The following is a 19,836-nucleotide window of genomic DNA, read 5'->3' as shown; positions in this document are numbered from 1 at the left end:
TTGCCTATAATCATTCTGTATATCAAAGTTTGGCAAAAGAGGAAACAAGTTATGTCAATCCAACATGTAAAACATATACAATCAGCTGATTCTGTATGTGAAATGGTATATAACTAGCATTAATTGTGACACTTAAACTAAATCTATCAAACAATTGTACCCTTACCACTGATCTGCAGTACGCCACATATTTGTGACATAGAGGCAAGGGGTAACTGTGCTGCCACTCTATGAGTTGATAAAGTGGATTGACTGTAGCCATGGGGTGGAGTGTGATGGATGCACTAGACCCCTTGACCAGACTGGCGGTGGTTTGGTGCAGGCTCCAGAGGACATAAAGGCCTAAGCCGTAAAGAGGCCAAGAACTCCTCTAGTTCCAATCTGTTCCCCTGAAAACCCACAAAGGAGCAGAGTGACACAGTGAGCATCGATGCATGTGAGCTTGGAACACCGATCATGCGATTGACACATGAATAGCGGGTGGCTTTTCCAAGACTCATTTATCAAGGAACAAAGAAAGTTGTGGGTACAAAGAGTCTCGTGCATACCTTTCCCATCGCATGTAATTTGACTACAAGCCAACCGCTTTATCCCATAAATATGACAGCCTAAGTGAGCTTTCTCTGAGCTCTCCCTGCTAGGCAGCGTGGCTGCATGGTGGTGATCTCCCCTTGAGCTGGGACGCCTCTCAAGGTTGCTCCTCGAGACAGAGAGACCTTCCACCAACGGCAGATCCTTGGTAAGCGACTGATATCACGCATAACCTTGTAGTATGGTAACTTTGATTTGTGCCTTCATAGTTTTGAATCATTGTTCAAATGATTGTGCTGTACAGTAAGAGAGCGAACCTTGTTAACCGAGCTTTGTTAAGTTGCACTTTTACATCATTACATTAAAACCACTTTTGCTAATACCTTTGATAGTGGTTCTTTAAGCGATCTAAATCACTCATTTGTGACAAAGACAAAGGCTTGCACATCATGTATCTGCATAGCATTCCTGCCTTGCTATTGCTTTCTTTGTTCATTTAGCCCTTTCCTGGCAGAAAAGGGGCTTGAGGGTAGGGTGTGTTCCCTTGGGGTTGTGTCTTACCTGAAAATGATAAAAATCCCCTGATTAGAAAATCAGTGAGTTCAACTTCAACAAAATAAAAACACTTAAAAGAAGCAAAAAGCTCCCTACAGGTTATGACACAGTTGAAAGCAACAGCAAGAGGATGTAGACAGGAATTTTCTAGCTTGTTTTTCTGTAGTACCTCACAGAAGAGTTTTAATTCCTACAATACAGAGAATGAAGTTGAGATGATTGGAGCCATTCTTCAAATAAAGCCAAGGGGAAAATAAGACAAAACTATCATTTTTACCATGTTACAAACCTGGGTGAAAGATCTTGTGGTCACCAGTATTGAGCTATTGGAGTTAAGAGCCTGAATTAGGCTTCTAGGGAAAAGAGAGATGCTCTGTTTCCTTCTTGATGGAGCTCTAACATTTCTACAGTGCCTTGAATTTATTAAATGCTGCAAAATAAGAAGTATTAGCTACCGATGTTAGCAACTCTAATACGGGTAGTTAGTTTGCCTCTTTGAAGACCCCGGCTGCAATCCGGGATGCTTGTCTTCCCTTCTAAGCTTTGCTGGTGGCCACCTGGGTGATGCTGGGCAAGGCAGGGCAGCCGTCTTCCGTACCTTGTTCGTAATGGGATGAGACTGATACTGGTCTCTTCGGAGACACCCTTATTGAAAAGCGTTGTACGAGGATTTCATGTTCATCTTGTTACCTCCACGCCACAGGACGTACGCAGTAATCAACTCCTGCTGCCTTCTTTACCGTCTCATTTACACATGAAATTTGCACTAAATAGCTACTTCCGCAAGCTTAGTTTTAAGTTAAAAGATGTGTATGCGAGTGAGTGTTTATGTAAGAGTGAAACGTATGCGTTGCTGGGAGTTGGGGGGTTTGTGTTACTGTTTCCAGTGGTGGGTGTCTGCTGCTTGGATAACCTGTTCCTTTATTATTTTGTCCAGCCCTCATGGATTTCCTTATTAATTACTGTGAAATTGTCATATTGTCTTCAGAGATGATAGTGGTTTTACCAGGGCTTTTAGGGCTTCAGACAATTTCACAAAATGCTGGGTGTGGGTTTTGTTTTTGTTGGTGTGCTTCTGTTTGTTTGGGTTGGTTTTTGAGGGTGGTTTTTTGGAGTTCATAACAGACATTGTCCATTATCAAGGTGACACCTCAAATCCCCAGTCACTTATAAGCAGTTGAATCCGTGATTATCTGATATAACAATGGTGTTATCTGCTTACTTCATAATCAGAGCTACTCGTTCTTTTGTGGGTTTCTATTTACAATCTTTCCTTTTTGGGCAAAGACAAGGAAAGGGGGAAACCCAAACATTTGCCGATTGTTTTTTTATTTTTAAACTATGTTCTTAAAATTATATGCTTATAGCAGCTTTATATAGATGGCCTTTTAAAATTATAATTTATTATTTGCCATGAATGGGGTATAAACTCTTCTCCTGGTATCTGCTGAGTGCTTTGACACAAGTTGTGCTTTAAAACAGAAAACTAGGAGGAATGTGATGTTGTTGCAGTGTTGGTAGAAATCTTAGCTATATATAGTCTGCTGAGAAGGGCTGAAGGGATCTTGGATAAATGTTTTTGCCTGCTGAATGCTTGGTTAATTACTGGTTGAAAGGAGTTGCAGGAGTAGTTTGTTTTTATAATTGTGCCAAGGAACACCCAGAGCAAAGGACAGGTATTGCTGCTTTCTGAGTGAGTGTACAAACCGCCGTCGGGGCTAGAGCCCGGAAGAAATTGCGTAACAATTTTTTCTTTTTTTTTAAGTTTTTTAGCCTGCAATTTCAAGTCTTTGCACCTGTAAGTTTAGTAGTATACTCAGGTTTTCATCTGCTACATCTGTGTGGCCAGATGGGATTCATGTTTACATCTGGCTTCTATATTTGTCTTGAAAATTTTGAAAACTATGCGAGCCGTTTTCTTTTGTTTCCCTACAAAAACGGGCAAAAAAAAAAAAAAATCCCCCGCAGCCCCTGGCATGGGGCAGATGGCCCGGAAGGGGGACTCGCAGCACGGGCACGGCCGCCCCCCCACCCCAGGCAGCGCCTCGCGGCCGCGGGCAGCCCTGCGCGTGCCGGGGCACGGGCCCGCGGGCGGGCGCGGTCTGGGGCAGGGCACGCCGGTGCCGCGGCGGCGATAGGCTGCGGCGGCAGCGCCCGTGCGCCTGCGGCCCAATCCCGCAGCTCTGCTGCCCTGACAGAACGGCATGTCCGTTTAAGGCGGTTGGGTCGTACCATGAGGACTTCGCTAAAAAGGGGGAGGTGTGCGCGGTGCGGGCCCCCGGGGCGGGTGAGCTGCCGCAAGACGCGCTGGCCAAAAAGCAGCAGAGGAATAAAAGAGGAGCGGGGCACCGGCGGTGTGCGGCGCCGACCTCGCAAGCTGCGAGCCAGCCCTTGGCTCTCCGGCGGGGCGGTGTGGTTTCCCCCCCCCCCCCCAGCTGAAAGTGCGAGGTCCGCATTCACCCTCCCTGCCGGCCGGGAGTGCACCGAGCCGGGGGAGGGCCCGGGTGCCCGGATGTCGATCAAAATGAGCGTGATCCAGCCCTGCGCTGGGCAGCCCGGGCTCGGGAGGCTGGGGCTCGGGGAGCGGGGGGCTCAGTGAGCTTTCGGAGGGGCACGTTCACGGGGACCGGGACACGGGCAGGAAGGCAGCCGGCAAATGGAAGAGAAGATTTTGATAGGGGGGTAGAGCCTGGACAGCTGGGGAGAGAGCTCATGGATAGAGGACGCTTGGCAGCATAAGCTCCACGATGGCTGCCCAGTCGAGGTACGGCATTAAATAACTTTTATCGCCGTTGGTGCATTTCACTGAGGGCTTGTCATAGTCCGGTGGTGGTAATGATGCCCTCGCTCCTTTTCAGGCACAGTTTGCTATTGATTTTTGCACTGTGTCTCGCAGAAATGTGTCTGGAGACGCGTCCTGGATAGATTTCGTTCATGTATTTTGTTCACCGAAGTGTCCACTACCTCCTCTCGGCATAAACTTTCTTTTAACAGGAAAAACGAAGTCTTAATTGCTCCCTGTGAAATCTCTCACTATCCAACAAGTTAATAGCTCTTTGAAACTGATTTTCTTCTCCCTTGCGGACTTGTCTATATTTGTTTGGGTTTTTTTTCCCCCCTGTAGCCAGCCTAGTGTAAACAGGCTTCTGTGACTGCTTATAGCAATATTTTAAAAGGTAAATGGTTTATATTCGGTTGGATTGGAGAGCTGGCTGTATAAAATGGAAGCAGGTTGTGTCTGCTTGTGTGCAAATCTGCTGGATAGGTGGGAGGGTAGAAAATGGTTGTAGAGAAGAGGATGAAAAAGAATGATCTAATATAGTTGCTGTCAGGAAGCAAAATTCAATTTTGCTTCAATTAAATACTTTTCAAGTGACTGTGTTTTTAAAGAAACAACTTCTTGCCTGCTCTCGGAGTGGGGGGGCATGCTGTCTAAAGTGAATTTCACACTCAGCATGGGGGAGGCAGCTTTTCTTAAGTCATAGTATTTGATGAGGCAGTGCTATTTAAGGTATCTGTTAAATGCCTTTTAGCTTTTAGGATGCTTTAATGGGCATTTCAGAAATGCCTAAGAGAGAAACTCCTCTTTTTGCTCTTTAGTCCCACACTAAACAGCTGCCCTGCTCCCCTTTCCTCCAGGCAGGAAAAGAAAAAAAAAAATTAGAAATGGTGGCATATCCTACACAGAAGTTCAGCACTCGCAGTGTATTTTCACAGTGGTGCTTTTCTTCAGGTTTGAAGCCAAGAGCTGGCTTTAAATTACAAACTGCAAAATGACAGAGCCTTGAGGTTTGGGGAGGAAGGACGGGAAGATTGATTGCTTCGTTAACAGCTGAACTCTTCTCTAGCTCCGACTGCCTGCTCTCTCTGCGTGTGGGGAGACTGGGAGTACTTAACAAAGAGGCAAAGGTTTAATTTTTCAGCATCTTTTTTTTCCTTTGTATGGTCACTTATTCACAAGATTTACTGGCCTGCGTTATCAGCACGTTGCTTTAATAGGCCCTCATGCTAAGAGAGGATACAGCATAAATCTGAGTGCTGCTGGCTGGCCTTGAAGCTTGGCTTGGCTCCAAGGCCAGGGACACGCTTGATGTCTCAGAGGTCACACAGCCATTTTCTTGGGTGGCAGGAGGGCACATGGGAGCTGTGTCCCAGCAGTAGCCCCCAGCCTCAGCAAACTGGCTGAGAGAAAGGGCAAGGCTGGCACTGGGGTCAGCGAACCACATCCCTAACCTGTAAGGTGGATGGCACAAAGAATAAAGTTTTATATGTTGAGTGGTTCAAACTGAAAGTGAGGAAAATGGACCAAAAGCAGGGTCCATGGGGCTGAGTACTGCGGGGTGGGTGAAAGGATTGTGCCCCACACCTACCACTTGAGACGGGCATGGGGACAAGCTGTGCACCTGCCATTCTGCACCTTCCCTTCTCCTCCATCGTGTGTGTTGGCTTTTGCTTTTGTCAGGGTGCTGTGAGGCACCCAAGCTTTAAAACTGCGTCAGAGTATTTCAGCATAGTGAGTAAGAAGCTAACCTCTGTATGCTTGAAGATCAGAGTTAAAGTCTCTGATTATTGCTCATTTTAAGACATTTAAAAGAGAGTAGGAGTGAATAATGAGCAGCAGAAATGAATCTCTTGCAGGAGAGTGGTTACATTAGCCAGAAAGCCTGGTGCTTCTGGTATTTCTGTTTTGGTGGCACAGGTCAGCAGGGGTATCCATCTCAGTCTAAGAGATTTGTGCTTTGTGGGTGCGTAGGAGCTTTTATTCAGCAGTGAAGGATGAATTTATATTCACAATAAATAATTGGAGTTATACTGCATGGGACTGAGAGGCTACTTGTCTCCAGAGTTCATTTGCCAAAACATGTCAGAGGGTTTGCTCTGCTAGGTAGCTGACAAAAGATGTGGGTGAGCTTTCTATGTTCATTTCTCCTTTGTGAAAGATACAAACAAATTCTACAGGCTCAGTAAATTACTGATGAAGTGGTATGATACAGAGCACTGTAGCGTTTTGGGTATCACTCTGTATGAGGCCTTCGGGCACTCCTCCATCTGCTTGGGTTTGCTATTTCTCGCATGCTGTATGTTGCAGCTAGTGAAAGGGATGCGACATTGGGGATGATGCTTATTTGATAACAAGAAAATCCTGCATCCTTTCTTCAGCTTCAGTGCTGTCATCCTGGGCAGCTCACCTAGCATTTGGGTTTCACTGTTTTGAAGGGTGGAAGGGTAAGGAGAACAAGGTGATAAAACATGCCTGTTGCTGCTCTTCAGCATTTTAAAAACTGTAATAGTGATGACTGAGAAACTGATCTGCTAATGGATGCCATAACATTTTTTTAAAATAGTAAATCTTAAGAAATGATTACGTGGTGAGTTGGGTATGTTTTTGTTTCAGCTGTTTGAGAATGATCAGCTTCTACCAATGGTTGCTGTAAATAGCTTACATCTAGAGCCATTAGGTGGAGAAACTATCCTCCAGTTAGCGTTATTTTGTGTATAATGCAGATTTTCTTCTTTTTTTTTAAAGTTGCTGGCTGAGCCATAGGTTTGTAGCTGTAGCTTTCTATGCATTCGCTTCTGGAATGTGTGGATGATCTGATGCCTGTAGTGTCCCTGGGCAACAGGGCTCGTGTCAGGTTTTTGCGGTGTATTCAGGAATGTGTGAGCAGAAGTAGAATCAATCTGAATGAGGACAGGTTTACTTTCTTGTTAAATGTGGTGTGATATTCATCACGTGCCGTCCAGCTGCTCTGAGATACGTCAGGACCCCTAGGAGGTATGTGTGGCAGGCTGGCACCTGCGCTCACTACCAGCTACTACAGTGAGGCATGAGGACATGGCTCCTTAAGTGAGTGGCGGAGCCCATCTCTCTTCTGCTTCCTTCTTCGTTAAAATGTGTGCTCTACAATTGCAAGCTGAGGATCCTTAGATGAATAGCTGCTTTTTTGAAGATGTAGGCTGCTCAGGCTGGTTGGGGTTTTTTTAAATTATCTGTAGACCCTGTCAGTTACATGTATTTTATTTAAAATTGGTGCATAAATAAATACTTTGTTATGGATGCGAAGAATTTCCAATTGTCATATAACTTGCCTTTCGAAGTGGTCGTGATTAGTACGATTGCAGGTATGCAGAATGAATGCAATTTCCTAATCTTTGTACATTGGTGAATACAGTAGCACAGTGAGAGCAACATGAAATCTGAGCATTGTGCTGTCATCCCTGCTGGGCTCCCCTTAATCTTTCTCCTGAGTCAGCCCTGCAGGGAAGGGTAATGATGGACAGCAGTCTAGGAAGCCCTCTGTTTCCACCCCCTAAAGCCAAGCTAAACCCAGAAGAGTCTTGAAACGAGTCTGTACCACTCATTTCAGTAGAAAAAGAAGGTGGCGCTGTGCAGAAATAAAATGTGGCTATATCTGCATTTAAAACATGGTAAATGCAGCAACACAGTTTCCTCTAAAGGGAATAATGCTGAGGCTTTTCCCTGAGGAGAAGCTACGCTGAATGATGCAGCTTGATTTCGTTTCATGTTTCACAGCTTTCCAGGCCAGATCTAAAGATATGTTTCATAACTTGTTTGTTTTGTGGCTCCTGTTGATACAGGCCAATACCAGTATTGGTGATGCTGCATTCCAGTCAGCTGATGGAGATGAAGAAGGGCTGAAACAATGTCTTGTTGGAGTTTACCTGTCTATTGAAAGCTAAAACATCCTGTGAACCCCTGTCAGTTTTGCTTGTACACTGCTACTAGCCCTGCCTGTAGAAATACAACCCTGTTTTCTCCAGAACAAAATGCCTAGCTGATCCACGGCATGTTTTGCGGGCTGATGGGGATTTTTCAGTTCACAATTCCCTATTGCCTGGACTTTCTGAGCCTGGAGTCTGCTGCTTTGGGGCAGGCCTGGAGCTGAAGCTCCCCCACAGAGAAGAGATGCTCACAAAGCAGTGGATTTTTCAAGTAGGTTTGTTGGGTTTTGGTTTTGTGTGTTGTGGTGGGGGTTTTTTGTTTGGTTTTTTTTTCAGTGGGGGTTCCAAGTTGTAATAAGCCCTTGAAAACTTTGAAATACTGTTGTCATGGTATAACTGAGGTGGTATAGAAGGGAATGTTTCCTTAGGTCACGTAATTTTCCTGGGTCGGAATCTGTATTGTAGAGAGAGGCATCTTCTCGCTGCTTTTTATGAGAAAATCATTTGCTAGTTCAACTGCAAGATGCAGCACAAATAGCAGGAAACAAGCCTTTAATGAACTGCATAAATTCTCCTCAGCGCTTTCCTTCTGAGTGTAGTCGTAGTGAATGACGGCATGAAGCTTTTAAATGCCTTTAAAATACAATAGAAAAGCTGTCTCAGTAAAGTACATAGGAATGCTACGAAGACATTGTTCTTCATGAGGTGGACTACAGCGAAGTGAGGAAGAGTTCTCCACTGAGCGCAGGGTATCTTCGTAAGGCCTGGCTCAGGCGCAGGGTGGTTGGGAGTGCAGAGGCTGGTTTACTGGCTTGCTTGCAAGCAACATGACAAAAGAGTTACTTTAACGTAGAGGTGCCTGAGCCTCAAAAAAATGGGAAAGTACTCATCCTGTTCAGGCTGAACACAGCATGGAGATTTTTTTTTTTCCCCTGTGGTATGTTACAGTGAAAAAGGTACTGGCTGTGTTATGTTTTGCAATTTTGGCTGCTGGAGTTCATCTGTGTCCATGATAAAAACGAGAAGACACTGGCTGGGGTGGAGCAACTGGCTGGGGCAGATACCGCTCCAAAATGCAGTATTATCATAGGTGGTTTAAGATAGAGCTGCGTTGCTCCAGCAGAATGCTTTTACAGGGAACAGACGAGCTACTGCATGTGCTGTGAGCAGGTTTTCCACAGTTGCATATTCACAGACAATTGGGGGAAGAGAAGTTGCGTTCCAGATCTGTACAGAATCAAGCGGCTGTGGAAAGCGGTGAACGGCAGAATCCTTCCTGCCCATCTTTCCTCTCAGCTGTGATGGCTGCTTTGTGCAGAGCTAGCCACCAGCTCTCTTGTACACTGCTGAGGTGCAGAAACTGTTGATCACCTTATTTTACTGCACAGGTTTTAAAAAGTGCGTTTCTTTTGCTGCCTTATTCTTGTAGGGGAAGAGAGAGGTGGCAAGCAGGGAGAAAAAGCAGGGGTCTGGGCACAAAACTGCATTTGAGGAGGTGCTCTGCTAATGCTAATACTGTTTATAGCATTGTCAAGCTGAGGTGTCTAGGCAGGTTTGAATAGGCAAACTTCATCGCAGGTGCCATATGAAGATGTTTGTCTTCTGGATTAGTTTAGGCTTAGGTATTGTTTAGTATGTGGACTTGTCATTTTTAGTTGTACTGAGTGTTTATTGTACCAGTGACCTAAGGTTTTCTTTTAGTATTGTTTTTGCAATGCTGTCAGGTTAAGAGAAAATAATGTCCCCGCTTTAATTTTTAGAGAAAGTTCAACAAGCAAATTGTTAATGTTTAACCTCAGAGACAACACTAAAACTCATTCTCAGAACTGTAAAAAATGTGGGTTTCATTTTTGTACCTGTAAAAAAAAAAGGGGGGGGGGGGGGCAACAACAAAAAAGCAACAAAGAACAACAAACAACAAAAACACCCCTAACCCCCAATTCACCAAAACCAAAGCAGGAAGAGTATAGCAGAAGCCCTTTTAAAAAGAAACAAAAGAGCAAACGACAAGCATATGGTAGTATTTTTATTCTATATTTTTTTTCTTAGAATACCATATACTGTGTAATCTATAAGCAGCAAATGATGTATTCATTGATGTATGAACAGCTCCTTCACAGCACAGTAGTGTTTAGCAGCTGGCGTGTGTATGTGAGGTATGTGAGAGAGCACGAGTGCGTGTGCCTCTTCCCTGAGCTGAGTTGTGGGCATTCCAGTTTGAAATATGGGTATCTGCTAGCATCTGAAATTGGAAGGAATTATTAAAATGTATAGCAGTAAATGGATATTTACATCTTTTGAGAGTTGTAGACGTATGGTAAGAAACTGCTTTCAGTATTCTTGTGCCTCTGCAGTTTGTTAGATTGTGCTTTAAAAAGGTATTACCGAGATAATTCATCTTTGCAAGCATAGCTTAGAAACTCTCCCTCATAACTGGTCTGCAGCTATTTCTCAAGAATCCTCTCCCCCGAGTAGGCTGTTTTGGCAAAATCATCCTAATTTGAAGACAGGGAGTATGCTGGCAGTTTAGAAGTGCTTTGGTGAAATGCTGCTCTCTTTCCCCTGTCCCCGCAGCCCTCGGCAGAACAAGCTGTTCTAGTAAAAGTTGTTTTCCTGGTGCCAGTAAGCCTGTGGTTCTGCTGAGAACAGGCTGTCAGTCTAGGGACCTATTTCTTCATACCTCTGCTACAATAACGTGTGCTAACAGAAAGATAGCATGGGCTAGCCATGCTATGGAGCAGGGAGGTTTGCTTGTTTTTGTTACAGACTCCCTTAGCGTTGCCATTACCTAGAGGCCCCCATCCCTGATGGCTACCATGTCTGTCTGTCACTGCAGCTTCGAGGCCTTGTTTACCATGAAAAGTTTTGCTGGCATAGCTAAAAGTCCAGGCCACAAATATACTGCAGAGGTGAGATAAGTGTGTTGGCCAAAGCTTAGTGTAAACTCAACGATACCGGTGAATAAGGCTGCTTTTTCTGGTATATGGCTTCTGGGGGGATGGGGATGGGATGGTGGCTGTAAGCTGTGTTGGCTAAAGAGGTCTTCTGGACTACCGTGTCTCCCTTCTTTGCTGAGACCCTGCAGACCCCTTGGAGCTTTGTCCAGCAGGTAACTCTTTAATTGGTGGAAGAAAATGCTCATCTCTGTCCAGTGGGACCATGATGTTTCCTGTAGTCCAGCCTGGAAGTCTCTCTTCAATTTTACTGAAATGTTACACCTGCCTTTTAATGTTGTTTTTAAAGTTACTTCTAGAATCATCTATCTGTATAAATAATTTAAAAAAAGCACTAACCCCCCTGTGATTTATATAGATAGAAAAATGAAGATGCCTTGTGCATAAATCACTGGATTCATAGTGTGTGCTTCTTTTGGAGAAACTTGTTTTTTCCATTACTAGTGCAATATAGTCTGACATGAGGAATGCAGTGACTTCTCTGTTCCTGCTGGGTGCCCTTTGGCAAAAATAATTTGTACAGCTACTCTTCCTTTTTTTTTTTTTTTTTTTTTCTTTTAAAAAAAAAAAACACGTTGTGTCTTCAGTGTGTGAGTGAGGTGATTGCATTTGGTTCTGGTACTTGTTTTGAGGGGGGAATGGGGAGAATGGAAAGCAGTCACTAGAAATAACACGATGATACTTGAGACTTTGTAGCACGTTGTCTCTTGTGATGCCTGCGCTAACTCTTGCTTACTGCCTGAGTTAGCACATGAGAAGTAAAACTCATTATCCTTCTCGGAGAAGGCTGTTTGGGGGCTTGCCTTCACCAGGGTGATACCCGGTTGTGGTTGGTCTGCTTGCCATTTTCTCACTTGTGCCTCTCCAGTATTTGCTACCAGAAAGCCAAGGCCACTTGTAAAATCTTCAGTCACAGCCTAGCTTGCAGTTAATTCTCAGTCTGTGCTGCGGGGTGATCTTGGCTGATGGGTACCCAGATTTGAGGTACATCCCAGTTGGGAGAGGGAGCTTTGCTGTAGGATGCTTTCCCCATGGTTGTCTCTTGTGCAGGCTGATGGGAAACTTAAGGCAGTACTTGAAGCAGTGCTTCTCCCTTCAAAAATAGTTATCTAGTTTTAAAGCTTTAAGAATGTCAATTCAGAAGCATGTGGAGTTCATATGGTTTTTTACCTGTGTCTGTACATATGTTTTATGCACATACATTTTTGAAAGCTCATGATTTTCAACTTGTTTAGATGCTCTGGGTCTCCGAAATGTTTAAATATATGAAGTTTTGGGTTTGATTTTTGGGTTTCTGATTTAACACATGATATTCTATAACTTTCATTCTGGAAACAAGATGAACAAGTCTCTTAATATTTAAAGGGAATGTGATCACTTTGCCAAGGTTTTGGAACACCGTTAATGATCTTTATCTGTTTGCAAACCCCTATCCATTTTACATGGGCTGGCTTCAGCAAACTAATAATAGGCTTTCTTTGCTTAGCTAGTGTTTGTGACCCTCCTAAGAGGAAATGCCTGGTTCTGTGTAATGCACTACAGGAGTGAAAAAACTACTAGGCTAGAGCTTAAGAAAATTCTGTGTAACTACCCAAATTGGGGAGAGACAGAAAAATAGGTAGAATTGTGTTCTGTTCTTTGAGAAAGTCTAATCTGCTTTTAGAAACACCATAATAATGAGATGTGGTATTCAGAGACATGGGGGATTTTTCCCATTGCATTCTGCATGAAAAGCAGTTGACTCATACACCGAGGCATTAAAAATAATAGACCAAAGAAACTTCCTAAATTGGCTAACTTGGAAAAATTCAGTAACTCGGTGTTTCACCTTTGAAAAAATACTTTTGGTCATTTAGTGAATTAAGTGCCACAAAGCTTTCCCTTGCAGTTCTCTATTTATTTGTAACAAAAATGGCACCAGTATTCCCAGCCATTTCTGTTAAAAGTGTATGCTGATAAAGGAATACCTGTATGGCTTTTGTTCTTCTAGGTATAGGGCATTTTTAATGCCATGAAGCTACCGGGATAAAAATGATGTGATATATGAAGGAGCTGGCAGAAATTCTTCCCTGCTGGGAAAACCCAGAGTTCATAAGTTAGATGGTACAATGTGATCAAGAAATAGCAAGTAAGGAAGGCTGAAAGAGGACATGGATGACACTAATAATGCTGTAAAGATGTGCCATCTAGCTGTAACAGATGTTAGAGTGTTTTTTTCCATGTTACCTATGGAAAAAACCCTTATTTTTAGCATATCATTCAGCAAGTTTCACTGGGGGGGGGGGGGGGGCGGGGGGAAGCTTTACTTTCTAGACTTTCTTAGCAGGATACCATTGTTTGTATTGAGCAGCTTTGTAGCTTACTAGGGAACCATTAATAACAACAGCTGAAGGGAAAGTTTCTAGCTTAAATTCATCTCTCACAAAATTGGTATCTCTGAGCACAAAGGTGTGCTTTAGGTTTGGTTGTGAATAGCTATACATTTTATCTGCAGACTGCAACCTTTTATGCAAGAATAAACCACACTGAAACTCATTTTTATCGAAGACTTTCTACACAAATACATGGAATTGTGCCTACAAGGCAACCTAGCCAGTTTGGGATGAAGAATTTAACATGGGAAAGGAGAAGAAAAAAACTTAACAGCTTTTTTTCAGCAAAGCCTAGACTTTCCCTCTGAAGATGGGAGGGAACAACATCCCTTTTTGTTGATGTTGTTCCTCCCTCCTTCCAGACCAGCTTCAAACTCTTGGTGGGTAGATGGGATGACTTCAGCCTTGGTTCCTAGCGAGCCAAAATGAGACAGCACTGCGCTGGAATTTCTGTACCTACCTTAGCATGTTGCTGAGCATGGCGTAGTGCTGTTGCTCGGTGCTGCAGTGCATGGACAGTGGAACTCTGCACAGGTAGGACCACAGCAGATTAAAGTGGATGGATGAAATTGTCAGTCTACAGAAATGATAATATTAAAACTTGGCTCCCAGGCTGGTCCTTCCGTTACTTAAATATGTGAATCAGTCTGGTTCCTAATGATTTGGAAAGTGTTTTTACTTTCTAAATCAGTTAAGTAAAGTGGATGAACTGACATACAGTAGCTAGGTTTCTCTCATTACACATCCCTTTTTCATATGTCTTTGGAGGGACGGACTAACTTACGTGCAGGGAGCCTATTGCTATTCCTTTCTCTTACAATGTAGACAGCTGATGTAGTCTAGCACTGTGTTTCACAGCCAGAGCCTTCTTTCTGTAATTCTTAAATAAATGAAAGCAGTTTGTAATTATAACATAATCTGATAATTGCAACCAAAAACTTCTCGGGCTCTGTTTTGGCAGCTGTATTGGTGTGTGGTGATGTTGTTTCACTATTTGAATAACTTGCAAGAGAATTTATCACAAAAATTTAGGAACTGTGCTATTTAAAAGCAAAACAAAACACCCCAAAACAAAGAAAAAGAAAACCACACACACACAAAAAACAAAAAACCTATCCTGTAATGCTTATAAAGCCAGATGTGATCTGCATTAATTTTTAAATCTAATGAATATTTAGTTGATAATTTGTCCTTTGGGCTGAACCTTGTGTCGTTTTGTGGCCAAGTACAAGTTGTTTCAGTCCTTACCCTAAGAACTGACTTGGTATTTGTGCCGTACTTAATTATAGAGACACATGTATGGAGCATGCAGTGTCTCAGTCAAGGGTCTCACATTCAGTACCATTTCCACTTAGTTCCCTTAAGAGTGCTTATTCCTGTAGCTTTCTGATTTGGCAGTAATAATTTGTGCTAGCCAAGGGAGCAGGGAGGGGGAGAAAAAGTCCTTTTTTCAGCTATAGCAAAAGAAAAACTCAAAAGTCATATTTAAAAATATTCCCCTCCTTGAAAAAATCTGATAGAAATGCCATATAGAAGAAGGTATTGTGAAGGAAACTCTTTTCTTTCTGTGTCCCAACCCCATCTTTTGCTTTTCTTTTGACGGATTTCTGTATTAGCCATCCTTTCATTTTTTCCCTACAGTCCGTTGCTTTCTAGCTGTTCATGTGGTGGGCTAGGGGTGTCATGCATGGGGCAGATGAAAAATTGTGAAACTTATGGACAGGGGAAATACTGGGAAAATTACTTAGTTGCATCCCTGTTCCTTTGTACATTGATTAAATATCAAGTTAATGGTTTCCTTTTAAAAAAATGGCTTCCTTGAAAATGGGCCATTCTCCTCCCTCTCAGACTAATGATGGAAACATACAGATGATATGTAAGCTGTGTTTACTTGAGTGTAACAACTTTAAAGACCGTTTATGTACAGTAATCTGCCAAGCAAATAATGATTTGGTTTTGTTTGTTCAATATTTCTTTCTTTCCCCTAGAGAAGTCCCTGCACACACAAGAACGAGAGTGTGAGGGCTGAAAAACCAGTAGCAGTCACTGGGGTTAATATGATGCGTTTAAAAGGTCTTTAATTAAGTCATGCACTTTTCTTAGAAAGCCCTTGAACAATTCTTTCATCCCCCCTTCTCTTTCCCTTTGGTGAGTAAGTGCAAATAAGATGGAGTGCAAGTGAGGTGCAGACACTGACTAGATACAGATCTTGGATCCTGCTGACGTGCAGCAAAGTCTTGATGGAAAGTAGGAAACCAGAGGAGGGCTGAAATGGTTTGTGCGAGTTTGGCCTGCCGAGGGTGTGCTGGAAGCTGAGGCGGCGGTGAGAGGCAACGTGCCAGGGCTCAGCAGGGTGTACGTGCAAGGTGTTGTTACAGCTGCTGCTCTGAATTTCATGGGTTCCTCTTCGTTTTTCTATGTCGGTCTCGTTCAGGGCCAAATAGTAGCCTTCAGCATGTATGCTTGGTTCCAGCTGATCTATTCCCTCCACATCTTTTGAGATGCTTAACTGTGTATTGTAAGGCAATGAACTACTTTGGTGAAAGGAGGAATTTAGACCAGTGTCTGGTTTTCTAGTTTCCTTTGGCTTTAAGCTTTCAAGTCCAATTCAGGAAAGCGTTCCTGTTAAAGAGCCATGCTCGAGCTTGTGCTCAGAATGAATTCTTGACCTGGAGCTTTTACACGGAGGATGGGGGGGGGGTGTGTGTGTGTGTTTGTGTGTGTGTGTGTGTAAAAGCAGGTGCTCAAAATGGGTTCCTGATTCACAGCTTGAAACTGAGGAATGACTTCTACATGTCTGCATGATGGAGAGAAAAAGACGTGAGAGAAGAGAGGGATATTAACCTTACCATTTCCTTTGTTCTTTCTCTGTTGTGTGTATTGCTACAAGCATCATATTTCTAAGCAGGGCTGTGTTAAGTGAAAAAACGTGGGGCTAAGGCACAATATGCTGGCCGGGAAGGATTCTAAGAGTTGTTCTGAGGATGGATAAAAGGAAAGTTTCAGGTGGAATAGGAAAATGCAGAAATAGTGACTCTCTCTGTTCTTTCCTTCCTCCCATTTTTCAAGTGGCTTCCAGAAATACTTATGCACAACAAGTTTGTTGTGCAAAACGTCTACTCTTTTGTGGTTACATGTTTAGTAATTGCGACAACTAAGCAACTGAGTAAGATGGAAAAGATACAGAATGTATTAGAAAGTGTGTGCTGAGATTTTAGGGAGATTTAGTTATCCTGTGGCTTAAAAAAAATGTTACTCCAAATCCCTATTGATCAGCTTGCGTTTTCTTGAAAATACCTGTCTTTCTACAGATGACTTGGCTGGGTGTTACTTGGGTTATTCAGGGTGTTACCTGGTGTTGGAGTTGTTATTCATCATGTTTGTGGATGCTTCATTAATGAATCTCTGGGACAGCAAGAGACTACAGAGAGATGAAGCAATCCAGAGGAAGTGTGTCCCTGTGATGACACAGGAAGCTGTCTGGTTGGAAGCAGGTTGTTCAAGAGGCTTAACCATGCTTGACACTGGATGTAGCTCTGGACAGACAGAGTCCGGGGGTGAGGGAAAATGCTGCAGCCTACACAGAACAATCTAAAACCTTCTTCAGAAGTTTGACACAATGGTTACTCTAGGGCATGTGCTCGGTCCCTTGGAGAGCAAAGCGCAGACCTCCTGCCTCGTGCTCAGGGTGATGAATAAGTGTCATTGGGAACATGCGTGGGAGGGCAGAGGATGAGGAACCCCAGGGAGAGGCAGTGCTGATTCATTCTCCTTCCAAACCGTCTGTCGCCACCGTGGCATTGAGGACAGGGACTCGAAGAGGCCGTTGGTTGTTACCATGAAAATACTCGTAAGGGCAGAGGCTCTTAAGGGTTTTATCAGAGATGGTGATATATCCCTGGAAGACGTCTTGAGTCACCGCTGAGTGGACAAAATGCTGCATATGCCTGGTGAAACTCCTCCTGTGTATTCCTGCAGCACTTTGGTGTAATTTTCCAGCCTTGGTCACAGGCTTGGCACGAAATCACCGCCATTATTTTCTGGGCAGGCGTGACTTCCTTTCGAGAGTGGTAGTTTCCCCAGACAAAAGGACAGCCGGTTGAGAACAGTCTTGGAAAGATACCAATCCCTTAGAAGGTTATAACTGGAAACAAAATGATACAGAGTCTGGAAGCCAATGAAATAGAAGAGCTATAATGTAATTAACAAGTACTGTGACTAGTTGCCTTTTACCAGTTGGCTGTCAGGATTTACTCCTTGAAGAAGGAAAGAAAAGTTGCTGTGATGTGACCGTATGTTCTTATAGCTGAGACAGGCATATTTTTAATACAAAGTTGAGCTTCCTCTCTAATTTCCATTTGCAGGAGTTGCATCTAACATCTGTTCACTCCACGTGCTTCCTGCCAAGGTCCAAGGAAGAGCATCTTCCTCATTTGTCACAGCCTTTTTACTTTGCAAGTGCTTCACTGGTACTGACCGTTTCCAAGGGCTGAAACTTTGTGCACCTAACAAAGTGGGGTGCTTTCACCAGTAACCTCCAGTTCTCATGGGCTTAAAATGGATCAGGCAGAGGGCAAGGATGTGGGAAAGAGCAGCAGAGCTATGCTGCAGAAAAAGAAGGAAGGGGGGGTGGAAATCCCCAAACCAAACAGCAAATGTAAAATGGGGGATGAGGGGAACCACCCACAGAAGCGGCAAACTTATTTCATTGTCCTTTCTTGGTGGTAAACGTATTGACTGAGGCTGCACGAGCACTGGAGATGTCTGAAATACATTTCAGTATGCATGCAGGGCTCAGAAATTCAAGTAAGGGACAGGAGTGGTCACTTTTTACAGAAGTAAAACTTCCTTGACATTTCTTACTCTGCTCTTAGAGGTATGAGCAATGATGGTGTGTTTGCAGAGGAGCTCATCCCGCACATAGGTGTCTAACCAGTGACTCTTCCCCGGTTCCACCCAAGCTCCTGGCAGGCAGTCAGCTCCTCCATTGCTCACTCCACATTGGCCCATCTGTAGTTGTGCCGCTTGTCCTCTCCCTGGTTTTGGGGGCCTGCATGAGAGGAGGCCATCTCTGTTGACCCATGAGCACTGCCTGCCCTTCCTGGGCTGCTTCACAGGGGCTCTGCCTGGCAGGCATCTGCTCGTGAGACTCCTGCGGTTGCACTAGTTTGTTGCTCAATTGTTTAACAAAGTGCTTTTAATGGAAACGTAAAACCGGATAGAAATACAAAGCCTAATGGAATAATCTCTTAATTGCAGTGCTGTAAATGACTATTCAGCACATGATTACTGTACTTGCAGGGGCGACAGTGGGGAGGAAAGAATATTCAATGAAAGACACTAAACACTTCAGCTGCTAAGAATGATGATTTATTGCCAATCTGAGCATCAGGCTAAGCAGGGCAAATAAACTGACAATAGTAAGTGCTTTTGGAGGTAGAAATTGCCTCATTCAGGGTATTCACTGTGTGAGACACGTAAATTCTACCAGGATAAATGCATAAAGAGCGATTAATTAATAGTGGCAAGATACTCATGCATGCACTGTCCTTAGGCAACCCAGAAAAAGTATTAATCAGCACATTGCCGAGTTATTGGCAGATAAGTCCTGGTATATAGTGGTTTGCCATTTCAGCTAGAAAATGCATTGTCCCTCTGCCTCCCTGTAAAAATCATGGCTTTTGCTGTGTTAACGTGGGTCACAAAAAATACCTCATGTTTTTAAGCAGCAAAGGAGATGTGCTCAAAGGCGAAGACAGTATAATTTTTTGGTATTGCTACAAGCCTTTCAAGACATGTTAGTCTTTTTACAGAAGCTGCGTCCACCTTTCGGATATCTCACCTAGGTTAGGCAGCAGCAGGTCAAAAAAGATTAGCTTGGTACCGAGCTGGCAGTTGATTAGGTGTACAGCTGTGCACTCTCCAGAACAGAGCGTGGTTATCAGGGAATATGTGCTCCACGAGCACATACTGCTCAGGCAGGCAAGGTAAGTGTTTTGGAAGTGGCCTTGCTGGTTCCCACCAGCACTCTCCTTTCCCACAGTTTACCATGTGCTTTCCCCGTGCCGCCTAAGAACAAGGACTCCTGACTTCACCTACTTGCAGAAGCCCCTCTGTCACTCAAGCCTTTCTTTGCATGTTTGGGACATCCCACGTGCCTGTTGGTCTCTCTCTCTCTGGTGCTCACAGACCAAGTGCCATGCCCACACCAAGCAAGTGGGAGAGATTTCCAGTGTTTGCAGTGGGTCTTGGCACTGCCAAACCCACGCTGCTGTCCCGTGGGAACTGGAGCTAGCTGTTGCTTTTGATCTGAGCCAGAGTGTGATGTTCCCACTGCCTGCACACAAGTGTTGCTAACGAGCAGTTCGCTGTTTCTCATCTGGCTACCAATACCGAGGGAAAGATAGGAGCTTTCCAAATACAGGTTCAGATGATATGAGGAAAATTATCTTTTTTTTCCTTCTTTTTTTCTTTTTATAAATTGGAAAATTAGGAAGATGTTGAATAAATGTGTTCAGAATTGAAGGGAAAAAGTATTTGTAGCTTTTTTTATTATTGTTCTCTTAAAGGAGTAGCTTTTAGTAGTTGCTAAAAGTAATAGCTTGTGTAAAATGAACTGCATGTAAATATTTTTAAAAAGCAGGAAAAAGGAAAGATAAGATACTTCAGAGTCTATTTTGGAGTGGCATATGCTTTGTAATGTGCATTAGGCATGCATCGATACCTGCCTAATGCACCCT

The 19,836-nt window shown here is 43.7% G+C and overlaps 1 protein-coding gene across 1 annotated transcript in view; it reads left to right on the top strand.

Annotated features, from left to right (window-relative positions):
• Positions 1-3,796: 3,796 nt before the first annotated feature.
• The window catches only part of AFF1 (ALF transcription elongation factor 1), a 100,493-nt gene continuing 84,453 nt past the window's right edge, over positions 3,797-19,836 (top strand). Inside the window, exon 1 of the mRNA XM_075708831.1 lies at positions 3,797-3,850. Within this exon, the coding sequence (XP_075564946.1) occupies positions 3,834-3,850 (17 nt within the window). The 5' untranslated portion in view covers positions 3,797-3,833. The remainder of the gene's footprint in view (positions 3,851-19,836) is intronic.

Source organism: Pelecanus crispus, chromosome 4 (genome assembly GCF_030463565.1).
Source record: "Pelecanus crispus isolate bPelCri1 chromosome 4, bPelCri1.pri, whole genome shotgun sequence".
In the NCBI taxonomy this organism is placed as follows: domain Eukaryota; kingdom Metazoa; phylum Chordata; class Aves; order Pelecaniformes; family Pelecanidae; genus Pelecanus; species Pelecanus crispus.
Note: the sequence above shows the minus strand (reverse complement) of the source record. Positions and strands in the feature narration are given on the sequence as shown.